At 41.2% G+C, this 18,784-nt stretch overlaps 1 protein-coding gene across 1 annotated transcript in view; it reads left to right on the top strand.

Annotated features, from left to right (window-relative positions):
• Positions 1-436: 436 nt before the first annotated feature.
• The window catches only part of FGF13 (fibroblast growth factor 13), a 121,324-nt gene continuing 102,976 nt past the window's right edge, over positions 437-18,784 (top strand). Inside the window, exons 1-2 of the mRNA XM_027899854.1 lie at positions 437-456; positions 13,131-13,298. Of these exons, the coding sequence (XP_027755655.1) occupies positions 13,133-13,298 (166 nt within the window). The 5' untranslated portion in view covers positions 437-456; positions 13,131-13,132. The remainder of the gene's footprint in view (positions 457-13,130; positions 13,299-18,784) is intronic.

Raw genomic sequence — 18,784 nt, 5'->3', positions numbered from 1 at the left:
TATGCAAAACATTCCTGGAGAGAAACTTCAGCACTTAATTGTTGGATATGGCCAAGGGAAGCTCTCTTTTGTTGTCTTACCTGGTGGGAGAGAATGACTTGTGCTGGGTAAGGGCAAGGTCTGAGCCCCAGTGACATGAGCAGCCTGACCCAGCACGGCTGTGGGAGCTCTCTGATGGTTGAGTCAACCCTAGTGTCAGCTCCTCAGCTGTGAGACACAACAATTACAGCAATAATTCAAGTCAGAAAATTGACAGAGCCATTTAATGTATGTGAGAGTGACAGTGAGTCATCTCTGATCATTGTGTTTAGCAGCCTGGAGATCCACAGGCAGTCAGGACAGCCACAATTCCACATCTGCATGACAGTTCAGGACAAAGAGAAACAGCTCACAGTCACTGTTTTCTTCCATCCAGAGAGGGCTTCACATGGATTTGATCCCAAAAGACTAAGACAGGTAGGACCTGTGGGGGGGTGGGATAGGACATCTTTCATCTGCAGCCTTTATCCCCTTCTCTGTAATGTGTTGCCAATCAGGTGCATGCAACAACGAGCACATTAGCCTGTGTCAGTTATGCATCTGGTGTGAAATTAATAGATAAAGGTGGACTAGAATGCTAATAAAATTTTGCAAAATGCTCTTTAGATTTTCAGTTCAGGAGCACAGAGTACATTAGTAGCATGGAAGTTACAGATAAGTAAATTTAAAAGTAAGAGGAAAGGTGGTTTCTTTGCAAGCTGTGAAGACCTCCTTTCTTAAAAGAATTCTTTGAGAAGCCTTTAAAAATTCATTTTGAGTTTTCCAACAGTCACTTAAGATGCAAGTGGAGTTGTGGGGGCTAATATTAAAAATACTGTAGCTGCTTGTGTGGCATAAAGGGCAAGAAGCAATAGAAGGACTCCTGCTACTGGTGATTAGGAACTGTGCAAATACTGCTGAGAACACGGTTTGCAAAATTGAACTGTCCAGAGCAGCTCAGTGCTCAGTAATGAGGGTTTGCAGACCCTGTGTACTTGAGCACTTGTTTTGACAGTTGTATGGGCCAAATATTCAGCAGCTGCAAATTGCTCTGGAGCTTTTCTTGATCTTTTTTTTTTTGTTTGTTTTGTTCAGCTGGAGCTGGTATGAATTCACAAGTTCTGGACATTTACAGCAGCAGAGTCTTTTCCATGTTTTAAAGTTTTTGAATCAACTTCCAGAATAAATGTTTTAATTTACTTTGAGCTATGTAAAGGCCCAGTAGGCATAAATAGGATAATGGTACAAATAGTGACTTGTCTCTAATATGGATGATTTCAAAGCAGTAAAAAAGTGAGTGTGGTATACCCAGAGGCAGCTCCCCAGCTTCAATATGCAGTATGTAATGTCCTTAGTTGGAAAAGAGTGGCTTTTTCTTCTGCTAAAATAAAGACCACTTCTTACGTCCTGAACATTAGAAGCTAATTTATAGCTCAGTGTTGAAACAATGCCTTTTTTCTAAGATACACATTTGTCTGTGCTAACTTTGATAGACTGTTGTAAGCTAGAGGACTGCAGCATTCACTTCGTGCACTGGAATGTAAAATGTAATGATTTTTTTCTTAGAGCTCTCCTGTGCTTGCTGCCTTGGGTTGTTTTTTATGTCATTTACGGTGCTGAACATCAGCGCGAGCATATTATGCAACGTGGTATAAAAATACACAAAGGCGATAAACTCCACTGTCATTTCTGCTTCAACAGAACAGCCGTATTTGATCATTTTGCCTTTTGATTTCTGAAAAAGTTAATTCCAAGTAGTGCACTGCAACTTGAGCATTTATGTGTGTGTATGTGCATCGTAGAAGTTCCTGGTGCAGAGCCATCTCCCCTGGCTGGCAGTGGGTGGTAGCTGGGCAAGCTCAGGGAGCAACAGCCTGAGCATGGAGATCACCACTAGAAGCATCTGAATTTCATGTTAAGTTGTGTGGAAATGTGTGCTGGTTTGTAAAAGATCTAAATTTCATTTCTTTATTACGACCTTGTCACTGTGCCCTTCCCATTGGTGACAGCGTGTCACTCAGTCATGAACAACTGCACGACACGTTGGCCTTGGCTGGGCTGTTTTGAGCAGACCAGTGATCTGCTGGGCCAGAGTCACTGATCTGAGTTATTTTTGGTTTGGCTTAAGCACGGTACCTCTTGGGTTTTAACTCCTTTTTGCTAGTATGCAAACACATAGGATTGAAATTCCTTTGGTATGAGGTCTACTGTGCCAGTGCATTTTCTGTTCTGGGGGGTGTGCACAGCCATCTCCATGCACACACAGACATCACTGTGACTGTGCTCTAAGCTACACCCGTGGCAGCTTCTGGAGTTTATCTTCCCTCACTGCTTGCACACCTGCTCAGTGAATTAAGTGGCTGTGCAGCAGCGGTGCTCCTGTCTGAGCAAAGGCAGCTTAAAACAGTCAGAGGAAAAAAGAAATCTTGTCATGTTGTGCTTACACAGCCTGTCTCGGTACCACTAGCAGTCTGTGTGTACTTGGGGGAGGTTGGCTTCTGTTTTTTCGGAAGCAAGAAGGTCCTGCTCATCCACCTCCCACGTGCAGGGTGGGGAGAAGAGAGCTGCCAGGACATCTCCCTGCAGAGTCCACTTGGAGAGGGAGGAGCTAGCTGGTAGTTTCATGCTTGCTGAGGTGAGGTTTGCTCCATTTTCTGCTGCAAGCTTCTATCTGTTCAGGCTAATAAAACTGGGCAGTGAACGTCATCCTCACATGCTCCCCAATCCATCAGGTCGGTCTTTAGCCAAGTTGGTGCACATTTGCTGTTCACAGCAAGGTGGTGAAATCCTTCCTGCAGCCTGTGACCCAGCACTGATCACCTCTCTCACCTTGTCTGTCATATGGTGCAGCAGCTGTCTCAATGAATTGAAAGCTACTGCTTTAAGTAATATAATTTAAAGTCATACCGTATGAAAATGTTTGCAATTCTGGTGCAGTTAGGCCTCCAGTATATGGCAGATGTGCTGCCCAGTATGTGGAAGTATCACAATAGTGTGCACAAGAAAGTTGTTGGGTAGTTGAGAAAGATCTCAGTATACAGAACATATAGCTGGGCTCTGCAAGCATGGTCATTAAGGTGGACAGTAACAGAAAAACAAGTAGTTTAATCTGCTAATTTGGTTCAGTGCTGATTAAATTGATTAACAGTGAAAAGCGAAATCCCTCTGTGTATGTGCAGCAAGTGTGTTGTAGGTACACTGTGTAATTGCACATGGGTTTGTGTTGTGTCTGAAATAAATAAGAGAGAAGTGCTTTAGAGAAGTGCAGAGAGGGGGGAAATACCTTAAAATACAATTTCTAAACCTGTGTCAAGTGAAGGCTTCTGAAGTGCAGCCCTTTTATTTCAGGAGAGCAGAAATACGCTATTGTGAGTATTGTTGCACATCATCCTCCATTGATAGGCTCTTCAAGTGGATATAATGACTTAACACTTCATGGGCCAGATGGGGGGAAAAAAAGAGATGACTGATTATCAGATTATTTGATGTGAATTGTTCAGTCACAGTTTTGGCAACTGGGCTGGGGAAAGCTGTTCCAACAGTGGCTCCTGCAGTGGGTAACATACTGGTAAATAGAAGTGACTGTGTAGGCAGAGGTTTCTCTTGATTGTGTCAATGACTTCATTGAGGCTACAGTTGAGTAGTACTTTTCAAGGCTGCTGGAACTTGCTGAGAAAATTTTGGGAGTGTTCAACAAGTGATTTCTGAAAGATCTCTTGTGGATGGAGGTGAATTTAACTACAGCTTTATTCCAAGAAAAGAATATGAGAAAATATTGCAGCCTTTCATTTGACTGTTTTAAAAATTAAATGTTTTGTGTACATGTGTGTTTGTATATAGTGACCCTGTCTGTATAAGCCTAACCTTTAACCTGTTGCAAGTAACTTCTACTCTTAAAATAGAGAGGAATATTTCAGGTTAAGTTAGGTTTATTGTTGTGTCTTTTCTGAAAGGATTTTTCTGCTGTTCATCTGGCAGCTGTGTACACACCTCTGGTCAGAGCCATGTGCCTCTTTGAGCAGGGGTTCTGATCCGGAGCAGTGTACAGGGTTCTGCTGCTTCCTAGGGCCTTAAGAACACACTGCACCTCTCCATGGCACATTGAGGATTTTTGGTCCTTCTGATTAGTTTTCCATGCTTTGTTTTGAAATATCTCCTCTGAGGCCATTTCTCAGAACATCTCTTTCTGTAATGAGTTTGAATTTTAAAACACTCAATTTCTTACATCCTTCCTTTTGTTAATCCTTAGTAAATGAGGCAAATCATTGGGAGGTGTCACCTGTCCTTTCATGGATGGTGCTTCTGTTCTTGCCTGCTTGTTCCAAGTGAAATGCCCAAGAGCTGCAGCAGTGGCAAATCTCTGAAGCAGGCTCATATTGTACTGCTGCTCATCTCCTGCTCCCAAGGGGTACAGCTGATCCTTTCAGATTTCCAGGGAGCATACAATCTATTGTTTGGTTATTTTGTTGCCTTTTTTCTCTTCCAAGAGGATTCTGATTTTTTCTTACTTCTTTCTTTGTGTTTTTGGTTGGCTTTTTTTTCTTCTTCCCAACACTTGGAAAGTTATGTCTCCTTTTGTAGCCCAGCTGTTGTCAATAGATGCTGCATAAATAGGAATAAAAAAGTACAGGCATTCCCACTTCTCTTGACTTCCCTTATCATTTGGAACTTTCTCTTAGCTCCGAATGGGGCTACATTAATAATTAAATTCTTATTAAAATTACGATGCACAAGAGCATTCTAATATTTCATAAGCAGCAAACTATAGCTCTCCAAAGCTCTCTGAACTGTTAGCTTCCCACTCATCCCTGGACCTTTCCAGCAGTTCTCTTGGCACATTCTCCTCTGCATGCCTGATTTTCATCACACTGCAAGGATATTCTCTTAGAAACAGCAGCATTCCTTGCTTTTCCTCCCAAACTTTGTCAATGGAGACTGTAAGTTCACTGCTGTGCAATGTGTGACACTGAGATATTCTCTGCTGTGAGCTGGTCAGTGTGGGGTTTGTGACAGAGAGGAGTAAGTAATGGATTTGAGCAAACTCCTATTCCCATCCAGAGTTGCTGTCCATCTCCTGTATTCCACAAGGCTTCCTTCCTTGTCTTGTTGGAGCAGAAAAAGGAATGTTTGATCCACGAGCTGTGGGCTGGTGCTTTAGGCGACAGCCACAGCTTGATCTGAAGAGCCAACATCTTTGGTGGCTGTGCAACTTGGATGGCCTGGCTTCTGAAGCTGGACAAGCAGGTCCTGGTGTTTCAGCCAGCCTCTGGTTCTCTGGAAGGGTCCCCAATAACCCTCTGGTGTGCTCCCAGCTCTGCTGTAAGCTGCTCTGTGTGCCTGTTACTCCTCATATGCACACTCTAGAGAAAGGAATAGTACACTGTAAATTACTATCTTGTCTGCTGTGGTGCATGGATCAACCCACCTGTTTGGAAAGCAGCCAGCTTGCATTTATTTTAGCAGATGGGAGAAGCAGGAAACCACTTGGAACAGGCAGGGAAGCAATATTCATTCATTCAGGACAAGCACGGCAAAGCAGTGAACTGAGCTGCGGAGTTTAAAGAAGTGTGGGCACACGTTTTGCATAGCAAACCCACAGATTCTGATGGCTGGAAAGGGAACGGTGGTGGGGCTGCACAATGGAGAGTAAATGGTGGCTATTACTTAGCCCTTGATGAGCTCTTTATCACAGCTCAGATGCAGAGGGCTGACAGCACTGCTTAGCAGCATCAGGAAAAAAAACTGCAGTTCTCCCGAACCAAGCTCTAAGAATCACAGAATGGTTTAGGTAGGAAAAGACCCCTAAGATCATCAAGCCCAACCGTTAACCCAGCACTGCCATGTTCACCACTAAACTGTGTCCCCAGGTGCCACTTCTACACATCTTTTAAATCCCTCCAGGAATGGTGATTGAACCTCATCACTGGGCAGCTCAGTCCAATGCACGACAACCCTTTCAGTGAAGAAATATTTCCTAATGTCTAACCTAAACCTCCACCGGCACAACATTCTGCTGCTGACACCAGGCCCAGAGTGAAGTATTGATATGCTGGCTTTTCCTGTTTCTGCCCTCATTATTCCCTGCAACTGGAGGGATAGTGAAGAACACTTCTTGTGCTCCTGATCCCTTAACTAGTCATCCCACAGCCCTGAAGTCTCTCTTGATTGCCCTTGGATTTCTCGTTGCAACTTCATTGCTGCCTACCTAAAAAAAAAGATCAGTAAATCAATAATAAATATCAATTTGAGGGCTGTAGCATAGTAGGAAGCTTTCTCTTGACATCTGTAACTCATGCCCCAGGGAGTCAGCATATCTCATAAGAAGTGGGTCTGGTTTTCACATTGTTCCCTTCATTGCATGTAGACACAATAAGGTCACAGTTACAGGCAGCTGCATCACTGAAAAATGGCCAGATTAGGGTTAATCAAAGGCTGTTTGGCAGGAGAAGGGTGCTAGAATAGCTAGGAAATAAGGCTCTGTGCAGAAATGTTAGTGCCATTTCCACAGGGGAAAGAGGAGAGGCATTCTTAGCAGCATTTATCAACAAATTTTTGATGTTGGATGTCATTGTCTTTATTATGCACAAAGATCTAAATGCAGCCTTATCTTGGCTAGCCTTTTTAGAGAATAACAGCCTATTACTGCTAGCAGTTAATCCAATTACTCTTTTAGGTCAAGGGGGAGTGTTCTGTGCAAATATTTTTAGAAGATCTGAAAAAAAAAAAAATCTGTGTGGTTGACCCAAAGAGAGCGAATATCAGTATTTTTCAGCAGATCAAAAAGTTTAGAAATTCCTGCATATATTAAAAGAAACATGTTTGGAAGAGTTGTCACCTTTCAGTTTTGATCACAAGAGAATAGTTCCTTGTTTAAAAAATGAAAATGTTTCACAATGGAAAGTAGTTTCAAATCAGAAAATAAATGACTATTTAAAACCATGGGAGAGATTCATTGATCTGAGAGTGAAGATGGGGCTGTGCAAACCTGAAGAATTAATTCAGCGTGAAGTGTTTTGCCTGAAGTAGCTTTTAACCATATCATTTTGGCTCACTTTATTCCTGGTTCTTTACTAAGGATTTCATTGGCTGTATTGGAAGGGACTGTAAAATAATTATGAGCAATCCATCTAAAGCAGGGAAGAGTGCTGTCTTGAAGAGGAGAAATCCACCTGTGTATGAACTGCAAGAGATTTCAGTGAAGTTTGTTCCTACTTTATTGACAGTGAAGGTGTTGCACTTGATGGGCTGTATTGAACGTCCTGCTTTGCTTGACTAAGCCCTGGGAGTAGGACTGTAGCATTTCATCTACTGACACAGACTTTTGAAGAGGGGATTTCTGTTAACTGCTTCCTTTCCATCTAGGAATGAGGCCCCCAAGTAGCTTTAGGGTTTGGCAGAAATCTTTGAGGGTGCTTGTGCTGCAGCCTTTGTAGCAGTTTGGGGCTGTTTGGACAAGGTTCAAGCCATAGTGTGGCTGGCTGTGGCTGCTGCTGGGGTAACAAAATCAATGCAACCAGCAAACCCTGTGTTCGATGTGGGATGGAGAACCTTCCCTAGAGGCTGGAGAAATGCTGAGTTGCAGGCTGCAGCTGGCTATATAGGTGTTTGGGAATAAACACAAATATCCCATCAGGAGTTGGGATGTTGGTTTAACCATAAGGAGTGTTACTTGGACGTCAGAGGGGAATTTAAAATATTCCTGTGACATTTATGACATAAATAGGAAGTGACCTTCCCTTTCCCTCGAACCATAGAAAAGAGCTCTCGGACCATATACTGTTCAATCCCAAAAGCCTCTACTTCTAATAACCAGCTGCAATCTAATTTAGATCATCTGTTTGAAAAATCATTAGTTCAAGTAGTAAAAGCCCCCTGTTGAGGAAGAACTTTGCTTCCCCAAGTATCTAAGCTCTTAGAGACAGATACTGCCAATCTCATAATTTATGCTCTATTTTTTTATGCAGTAAAACTGTCCTTTTAATATCAGTTCAAAAATAAACACAGAGATATAGTTGCCATAGAGGAAATTTATAGTACTGGTTTGAGAACAAAAGACCAGGCACTGCTTCCAAGTGAGAGGAGTGAAGGAGTTGGGCTGTCGCTGTCATCTGTCACGGACCCCATCCAGCAGCAGCCTCCAGAGGTAATGAAAGTTTATTTTAAGCCAAGTTTTAGTTTTGAAATATCATCTAAAGAAAGTCGTGTCTTTCACAAAGTATTTTTGCTGTTTGGTTGGTTGGTTGGTTTTAAATTTGGAATGAGCTGGTGTGTTTCTGGTGTAGTGCCTGATTTTGGTGATATACTGGGGGAAAAGGAGTGATGCAAAAGGAGGGACTCCAGAAATGGCTTGCTCTGAATAAAAATTAGAGAATTGGCTGCTTGTGCTTCATGTGATATCCATCTTCATTGTGAAAACTGCAAGTCAGAGTCAACCAGACTTCTAAGTCGTGAGCACACAGCTGCAAGCTGAAAATAAGATTTCTGAGTGATGCAGAAGTGCCAGGGTTGTTTGATAAGAATACTTCATCAAGATTTTGGCAAAATTGGAGAGCTAATGGTACAGAGAGACTGTGTTGTCATTAAGGGGTTTTGAGTGTATTACAACCCCAGAGCAGACTTTTGGGGTTTTTTAATTAGCTTGTAGTATTTTTGTGTCCTGAGTTTATTATGTTTTTCAGGTGGTTAACACAGATATCACACCTGAACTGGGATAAATTAGAGTGGAAACAAAGAAGTGATGAAAAGAAGCAAAGGGATTTGTTGTTGCATGTATACTGGAGAGCTTTTCATCAACTCTCTCAACTGGGAAAATGTTATTACAGAAAATACCTCACTTTCCCACACTTCCCTGTCCTGCAGGCAGTCTCTTGAAGTAAGTTATTTTGGAGAGGTTTTTTTAATTTTGTTCCTGTGAGGAACTGAAAGCAACTTGATAGCCCAATGTTTTCCCCTAAAAGGAAAAAAAAAAATTACTACATAACTCCAAACAGCCTCAGGGGGCTGGGTAACCTCACTTATGACCTTTGTTTCCTCTCTGTGTATGGAGGAGGAAGAGAATGAAGGAGGTGCTCAGTGAGCATCGGTGTTCTGTGTCCTAGCACAGCCAGGCAGGCAGCAGTGGGGAGGCTTGTGCTGCTGATCCGATTTTTCCAAAAAGAGTAATTTTGGGGAATGTATTTTTTGCAACTTTCTCCTTTATGCCAGAGAAAAGGGATTTTCTTCACTTCGTGGATGCAGGATTTAAGAGGCCCTCTAGTGCTCTCCGTGGCTTGAAGCTCTAGTGTAGAGCCACAACTTCAGTCCATCCAAAATTCCAAGAAAACTAATTTATTGCAAATAAAAGTGTCCTGGGACTCACAGCATGTAAAACTAACCAGACTATGAAAAGTTGTGGAACGGATGGAGGAAGGAAATTCACATTTCAGGTAATAACCTGCAAAGTTCATTCAGTGAGGGATTTATGGAAGTATATTTTTTGTGTTAAATAGTGTCATACATACAAGAACAATAGTTAACAGAAACATGAGGATTTGTTTTGCCTGGATTTTATTTACTCTGTGGTTCCTACAGCCTTTAGTTAACAGAGCTGAAGCCTGTCCATGTAAAACTGAGGGAGAAAGATATTTCTTTACAGCTTTATTTAACTTTGAATTTCATCAAAGATTATTCAGTTGGAACCCGAGCCAAGGCCTATGGACAAGGTTGATGTTATGGTTTCTGGCAATTCTAGATGGGACTAAAATGCAGTTGGACATAAAAGAAAGACATAATCCAGCAGATTGTTTAGCTGGTGTGTTTATATAAAGCAAATATGTTTGAATTTATCTCGAAAAACATCCTGGTGCCGGCAGTCATCCTAAAGATCTTTTTCTCTCAATAAAGCTCATAGGAAGTAGGAATTTTTTTTCCTACTGGCTTGTTGGCGGCAAGTTTTTATTAATGTAATTATTATTATTTTATTTAAATGAAAGAATATGCTAGAGGGTGATATTTAGCAAGCAGAATGTTTTGATGTAGGAAACATAATAGTCACTGCAGCTGTTTTATACTTACTGCTAAACAAATTCCTCTCCTGTATACATACTTGCTGTGGGTTTGGTCTCCATCAAACTGGAGGGGGGGAGAAAAAAGATTTGATTTGTCTTTTTTATCTGTGAAGTATTTATTTATCATCTTCCTTCTGAGAATATACAAGTTCTTTAGCTGTATGTTAATGACCTGTGTCCATGACAGTCTTGTCCCTGTTTTATTCATGGGAAGATGGGAATGCAGAGCAACTGAGGTGTTCTGCCCATGGGGATTGGGAGTACATTAGCATTACACAGAGCAGTATAAGAATATCATAGGTCCTGCAATTAGAGTCTGCAATGGTGGGAACAGTTCAGTACAAAGAGCATCCTCTGCTCCACATAGCACAGTATGTAAATACTGCTTTGGATTTCTGTTAATTCCCTAAAACTTGTGGTTTCTCTCATACTGTGATATATATGTGATTCTTTCATAAATGAGGGTTTTATCCCATTAGCAAAGTCATAGCAGATTCCTGAGGATATGTCTCCCTTTTCTAAAGCACTTGTTCACAGTTTTTTAATAATGATCCGTTCGTGGTTGTGCACTGATTATTTTTAGTCAACAGAAATGAACATGATCGAGATTTTAAAGTTTTTTACATTAGATTCCTGTAGTTGAAATTTGCCTGTGGTTTGGTTCTTGGGGCCTGTGATTGAGGTCCTGCAGCTGTGATTTCAGTGGCTCCACGAGAGTGTCTGGCTGTCATAGCAGGGGAAAGGACACACTGGGGTCAGGAGGTGTTCCTCATTTTGTAATAAATTCTCAGCCTAACTTGAGGCCATTCATCATGTTAAGAAAAGGTTTTAGCTGTTCCTTCAGAACACTGACATCAATTAAGTTATCCATACATCATTCCAGCATTAAGGCTGCATTATTGCTGTGGTTCCTGGGGTTTGCTCCAGATGTCAGCGCTACGATGGCCCTCAAAACCAAGACTCATTTACACCTGCTGTTCTTGGGTCTGGTAACACAATGTGCTTTTGTTGATTTCGCCATGTTCTTTGCTGGTAGAAGGTGTGGTATATTCACATTTAAATAACTCTGTGTGAAAGTGGTGATATGATCATGTAGGTGACTGATAAAGGACCAGTTGTATCTACTGCACCTATCTTAATGAACTTGCCTGAGACAGGGGTGGACCTCCCTAGTGATGTCAAGCAGCTATTTGCCAAATACTTGATGAATGGAATCAATCTGTGGAGTTTGTTTGCAGATGCTGCACACTGTGAGCTTACAGAGGCAAAAAAATCACAGCTCAGTACCAAACAGCTCTTGTTTGGCATGTCCCTATGCCATACCTTTGGGTGGTCACCAGTAACTCCTTCTTTCCTGCATGGGGGCTTTTTGGAGGAGTGACCCATCAGGACTTTTGGTCTCAGAGGTTGACTTTTAGTGATTACTCCTAGCTATTGCCCTTCAGTCTCAAGGCTGTCAGTACATTTCATTTGCACATCCATACCCTTCTCACGAGCCAAAGTAAAACTGGTATTGCTAAGGATGTAATTATATGGAAACACAGACCTTGTACTCCATTGACCTGCTGCTCTTTTTTGAACCAGTTGTGCTTTCCTATTAGCCCATGCATCCCTTTTAATGACGTCTTGTATAGATTATTAGTGTGTATTACTGATGCTGCATGTGGTCTAATGAAGCTACAACAGCCAAGGTATTAAGTTTCTCCAGTGGATTAATGAGGTCTTGAAAGAAGGTGACTGCCCACTCTGAATAGAAACACTGTCAAGTTGAGTTTTTCATCCAGATACGACTCTTACTAGGGAAAAAATCAAGTGCATGAAAATGCAAGAGGCTATTATTTGTTTGAGGGGATCCATGTTTAAATGTGACAGGTTTTTAAAGTGGTTATACCTTCGCAGATATTTAGGAAGCAGTTAAATTGTTAGAATTAATGACCAACATTTTGAGAACCAAATAGATTTACTTAATGCATGCTAGTGCATCTGTGAACCTATTGATAGTTTCTTTCCTCATTACTGGATTTTTACTTTCCTAATTCTTGGAATTTTTTTTTTTTTTTTTGGCCATAAGTCTTGGTTTTGGCTGTGGTTTTTATATCTCTGCATCATGCTATAAATAACTAGTGATGGTTAGAGCCTGCCTTTTGAAAAAGCATTTAATTTTTGTTCTTGTGAGATGATCTGTGCCTTAAAGCTGTGAGCTGAGCAATCTCACTATCTCTGTTATTAAGACTTCATTTTTTAGATAGTAGAAAAGTGTTTCAATTCTTTCTGGTAATGTAATACTTTGAAGTAGCTGGAGCTTTCTGTATGCCATATATTTTATCTTTTTGCCATTTAATAGTCTGACCCCCTTCAGAAAACATTTTAGACTGCGTATCATTTATGTTATTAATGGCACTATTGATTTATGAGATCAACTTTAAAAATTACTTGCTGTTTTACAAGAAAACCGTCAAAAGGATTAATGTGCTTTCTCTTTGTACATTTATTCTTCTATCCGTTGAAAACGATCAAGTCAAATGTCATTGAATTATCATCCTTGCTCTAAGGAACTGTGTGTAATTATGTGTCCTGATAAAGGCATGTTTCTCATACTTTGGGGAATAGATACACTGATGCTGCATTACCTGCACATGTGGAACGATTACTCACTGATGTTAATGCAGAGATTGCCTATGGCTAGGCCATAAAAGCATGCTTGGTTTCTTTTTAATTCTTAATCTGCATGCAGAATAGATATAGGTGCTGTAGGAGACAGCAAAGACATAGAAGGGAACTTTGTTGCCTTTTGGAGCACGATGTTATTCTGTTTATTAAAGCTGCATGAAACAGTATAAAGTGTTGATGTTTATGAGAAGCGTTGTTTATAAAAGTAAATGTTCCTTCCCACCCTTCTACCACCACGACCAACATACTTTACTCTTTAAAGTTTATTTTCCTTCCTATGAACCTTTCTTTCCCTCCTCTCTTTCCCCCACCCTGACATTATGTAGTTGATTTGATTCCCTAGATTGCTTTCCTCAAGCTCTAACTTGAGTTCATTTTGTTATGTGGTGACCACAGTTATGGATGACGCTCCCCCTGGCACACAGGAGTACATTATGTTACGGCAAGATTCGATCCAATCTGCGGAATTAAAGAAAAAAGAGTCCCCTTTTCGTGCTAAGTGTCACGAAATCTTCTGCTGCCCACTGAAGCAAGTGCACCTCAAAGAGAACACAGAGCCGGAAGGTTTGTGGCACTATGGATCCATGTTCTGTTTGTTTCTATTTTATTTTTTTTTCCATGTATGTCCCGAGAGCGTGCTGTGTGTTTTCCAGCCTGTGTCAGTGCAGTGCAGCTGACGCAGGAAGCGTGATGCACTCCATGTCTCCTTTGCTTGCCTGTTAGTGTCTGAGTCAGCTGTCACAGGACACTGTAGTATAAGCCACGTACGGTATCGTTCTAGAAGAGCAATGACGCTGCTTTTTCTTAAATAAAGTTTGTTTGTTTCAGCTCTCTCATCATTACACACTGCCCTTTTTTTTGGCTGCCAAAAGCTGCTTGCTACTTAAAACGGCATCAATTCCCAGTTGGTTCTTTCCAGTAACATTTCTGAAGCTGCACTCTGCTGAAAATATGGCACTTAGACTCAGATTCGGCTTGTCCCCAACACCTTTCCCTCCATAAGGCTTCTGCATAGCGCTAGAGAATGCTCATGGCAGCTGTACACGGGGGAAGCAGGATGAAGTTTGTATGTAATGCACGCCTGGTTGCATTTTGGGAAATGAAATGCATGCAGAGCAGAAAAAAAATAAGTAGAATGTTTTCCTTTTCAGACAAAGCAAAGGTATGGTCTCTTCTCATGCTGTGTTTACTTATATGAAATTGCTAATGAGGTATCTATCGTTCATCTAGTGTACATAAGATTAAGCTATACTAAATTCTATTATTTTAATATTTTCTTTTATTGTTCCATATGTGTTTTGCATTACTGCCTCATATTCCACATGGTAAGCCTTCTACTTTGTGCATAAGCTCCAGTATCTGCCAAGACAAATAATGCTACTGGTGGTAGATGTGTTTTAAGATTAAGTATTCAGGGCTGGATTCTGCCACAATTGAGTCTGCAGGAATGGCAGAGTGAGCAGGTTGGAGTTCTTATGACAAATCACCTGTAATATTCTCTCTGTAATGATGGGCATCAGTCATTGAGCTGTCACTGTTATCCCTAAATGTTCAGTCAATTGCTTTCTCCTTTTACATACTCCAAATTTTTCATGAATGTTCTTTGCACCACGTCTGGGACATTTGAGTCTTCTACAATAAAATTATTTTATTAAAATAGTATTTCTTTCTCATCTCACCAGAAATGTTAAGTCTGACACACACACTGGTGTAAGGTATGGGAAGAGGTTTTTTGTTTCAGTGGTGATATAACTGAATATTAAAATTGGAGTTTGAAAAAAGTCTAATTGTCCTCTCAGTTCTGTGGCTGACTTGATAGGAGTTGTGATTTTGTAGCTCAATAAATATGAAGGAAAGGCTAATCCTATAGGACTCTTCTGGATTAGCAGATGTCACGAATTTCCTATCATCTGTCAGGGTTTTTGTTGTTCATGAGTAAATTTTGAGCCCAAAACTGTTCATGTCAACCTCCTCTAGGAAGATGATGACAGCTGAGCTACTATAGGTGCTCAGCAACTGATATTTGGTAAAATGAAAGATTCCATGTGATCTGTAAAAAGAAGGGCCCTAAACTTGGCATCTTTGACTCACATGCTGTATTTTATTTTTTTGCCATGTGCTAATGTGTAACTCCAGCAGAAGCTGATAATTATTTCAGTGGAACTTATCCTGGGAGCTGGATTCCTGCTGAGGACTAGCTCTTAGCTGGGCCTGGTCCTTTTCAGTGAATAAATCAACAATTTTGCGCACTAATGGCCTGTTCAAGAGGAACAAGGAAAGCAGAGGTACGCTGGGCCTTTTCTCTCCAGAGCACGAATCTCCTGGAGATGTGGTTTGGTTCAATATTGAGGAATTCAGGATCTGCCAGAAAAATCTTACACAGTACAGGCTCTGAGTGAAGACCTGGGGAGCATCAGTTCTGCCGTATTGCCGCCTGGAAGCCAACAGTTGCTCTTCTTAGGTTCTCCATAAATCTGCACGCTGTCTATCTCCAACAACAGCTGTGTTACTCCTTCCTGCATGGCATATGGTATTGTTATTCATTCTCAGTGAAAATGTTTGGTTCTAAGAGGAAAGCCTGTCATCTTTGCATGTACATTGCAGTGTACGAGGATGAATGTCTCTTCCCTTTTTTATCCCTCCTCCTCTCCTGTAGGAATTTTGCATTGATAGACAGACACAAGAAGATGTGGCTGTATTGGCTTCTCCTACAACCATCTGAGTCGATGGGAATTCATAGGGGTATCAATTTTTGTCGTTGTGTGATTTCTATATGTGTTTCTGTGAAAGATGTTGCTTCTAGCATGAAAGGAAAAACACAGTTTTAGGAATCAATTTATCCTCTCTTGTAGCTTAAATTGCCTGGGCTGCGTTGGTCCTTTTCTTCAACACCTGTAATGGTGTTAGACCCACCAAAGGACTGATGTGTGTCATCCTCAGTGGTTTGTTGACATGAAGCCTGAAAAATTTTGAGTGTGAAATTATCTGAACTGTGCTTTCCGTGCAAACACTGCAATAGTCCATTGAAGTTACCAGAGTGGCTAAAATAAATCCTAGCAGAATACCTTCCAGTGTGAACCCAGCAGTTAACAGGCTCAGTTGTGCTGGTAGAATAAATGAAATGTTTAAACTTGTTACTGTGGCATAATTTACACATTTTTCAAGGTATTAGAAAGTGTGACAACTAAGAAGTTATTAGGAAAGTTCTCTGAGTAAAATGTCACAATGGGAGTTTTACGGAAAATTGCAGATTTGAAAGACTCTGCAGAGAGTATAAAAATATACCTTTTCATCTGCTGAGTAATGACATGGGAACACACAGTTAAGCCTGCATGTTTCCAACTTTGCAACTTCTTGCCTAACTCTTTTGTTTAGATGACGGATTTCTTCTCTGCATCTTTTAACCTCTTTAATACAGGGTTAATGCTTGGAGAGCCACATTTATCACTTCAGAATTTGAACCCCTTAGGCATGTAAGATGATCTCAGGTAAAAGATTTTCCAGGCTTTTTTGTAGGGGTCTTCGGGGAACCTTCTGCTATTTGCTGAAAGACTTAAATGCCACCTCATGGTGGTAACTGAGCTTAGTGGCCTATCACATCTCATATCTTCAGCCTATTTAATTTCTTATAGCTTAGGTCTATTTCTAAAAGCAAAATCAGAAACGAGAAAATTAGATCCATGTTTTTTAAATGCACCTGCCTTGGTTTCTTGTTCTTTTCCTGACACCTACCTGCCTGCTTGCAATGCCATCATTATTCACAGCAGATGCCTCAGATACACCTTAGGGGAATCTGTCCAGGGTCAGTACATTTGATATCAACCTGGAGGACACATAGAAGGTCCTTGGTCCAGTAACTGTAGCAAGTGGTAGGAGTGAACAGAAGGAGAACAACAGGAAATCACAACAATATTGTTTTCCCAAAATGTGGAAATTTCCATTTGGGCCCATTGCCAGCAGGGTGATGTCTGTCAGTCTGGATTGCAGTTCAGATGGGATGCTGCCTTTCCTAATGCTGTGGGAAAGTTGAGTTAAAAGCTGAACTGCTGCTTTATTCCACATCATTCCAGCTTTGTTTTGTCAAAGTCATTCTACAGTTTACAATGTCGTGGATCTCACAAATGCAATAAAACAAGCAGAGCTGACATCCTTACCTAGATGCTGGGTCCTGTGGGCATTGGGCATTGCTTACAATTGCATCCAAGCAGCAGCAAAATACAGGGTGTTTTTATAGCTTCCCTCCAGCCAGGAATACACTGCTAGCAGGAGAAGGGCCTCCTGAAGTACATTTTGCAGCTATTTGTTCTCTTAAATAGTTTAAACATAAGCTGCTGCTGTCTGTATAAAACATGGTTACATAAAAAGAAGTCAGCTCCTGGAAAACTAATTTGAGTTGTATTATTACATCTAGGGGAGGGAAAAAAAAAAGAGAAATGTTTTTGAAAAACACCCATTGGTTAGTCACAGTCACAGAATCAAGAGTCTTGGCCACTTGCCCATAGTTCTGTTTTCATGTGGGATTTTTTTGCCTTTTTCTTTTTTTCTTTTTCTTTTTTTCTTCTTCTTTTTTTCTTTTTCTTTTTTTCTTTTTTTTTTTTTTTGGTAACATTTAGTCTCCCTCCAGGCATAGATAACCTTTTTACACAGAAAAGCAGAAAAGCATGGCAAAATAAGTATTGGGGATGGGCAGAGGGAAATCTGGGATAGCAGCTGGTAATGAGGAAAGGCATCTTTCCTCAACCAACAGGAAATCTGATTAGATAGAAAATGTTAAGGATGCTAATATGGAACAAGCAGCTTTGTAGTTGCCCTTGACAATGGCTTGTTATCTTCATCTCTAGCAATGGGATGAGTGACCAGTCCTGGGGACAAGGGAAAGGTAGGATGTTTAAGCACATTGTGTAGAGGCTGCCTCTTCCACCTACTCCATGTGCACAGGCAGTTTTGTCACCAGTAGAGACCTGTAGTCTTTATGTTGTCACATTGAATGTCCCTTTGGTGCTCTGATAGTCGTGTCACCACAGATAGTGCTGTTACTTGGCACTCTAATTATATCCTTTTCTTCTAGACCGAATCAGTCCTATTAGCCCTGCTCTCTCATTTAATTATGTTAATGCATGTGCATTTCTGCATTTTAGAGGAGAAAAAGAAAGAAGAAGGGGGAGGAGAACCTGTATTTGAAATAATGGAGAATTGTGAGAGGTTTTTAAATTTTACATATTGCTCAGAACTAAAAATGACTTTGTGTTCCAGTGCAGAACAATTGAGATGAGCCATGTGAAAGAGGCACAGCCACCTTGTGCTGGTTGTGTCTGAGACAATCAGACCGGGCACACTTGGCAGTGAGACACCAGTGAGGAGGTTCAGCATCTGCTCTGTGGTGTCTCCAGCCTCAGATTTAACCTGGACCAGCAGCCATCTGAGAGGAACTCACTGGTTCATTAGTAGGGGCTCCTACTCAGTCATATGGTCTCCTCTTTAGAAACGTTTCATAAGTGTCCGTGTTTTTCACTGTGTCTTCTGATTTCAGCAGAGGTGAAAAGTGAAGACTTGGTATCACGTTTGCTCTTGCCAACAGGAGTATTTAACCCTTTCCTGCTGCAGCTAAGCTGTCTGGCCTGGAGCAGCTCATCCCAGGGAAGGCAGGTAGTCTGCTAGTGCCTTGTGTTGGGCCTGCAGCCTAATGATATTGCAAGCCTCGGTGCTTTCCTTATTGCCCTTTGCCTCAGCAAAACCTTGTTCTTGATTCTGCCTTTTCCTGCACCTCTCAGGTCCTCCTGTGGGGAATGTGAAGCTTTCACCTTGCCTTGCTCCCAAGTCCTAGCACTGGCAAGAACCAGCAGTGAGCAATGTGTGAGGCTTGTCCAATACTAAATGAGAATAAGCTCTAAATCCTGTCTGTGTGGATACACGTAGAGTTGCTGCAGATATGGGACCATATCTGTAATGAAGGATGATCTAAAGGGAGGAACAGAGATCTAAAGTCAAAGGTCTGAAGCTGCCACTAGTATAATGGCCTTTTCCCCCTAAGAGAAACCATCTTTGACTTG

This window comes from Empidonax traillii, unplaced genomic scaffold (genome assembly GCF_003031625.1).
Source record: "Empidonax traillii isolate 1590-97213 ecotype Southwest subspecies unplaced genomic scaffold, ASM303162v1 scaffold20:size5563877, whole genome shotgun sequence".
Classification (NCBI taxonomy): Eukaryota; Metazoa; Chordata; class Aves; order Passeriformes; family Tyrannidae; genus Empidonax; species Empidonax traillii.
Note: the sequence above shows the minus strand (reverse complement) of the source record. Positions and strands in the feature narration are given on the sequence as shown.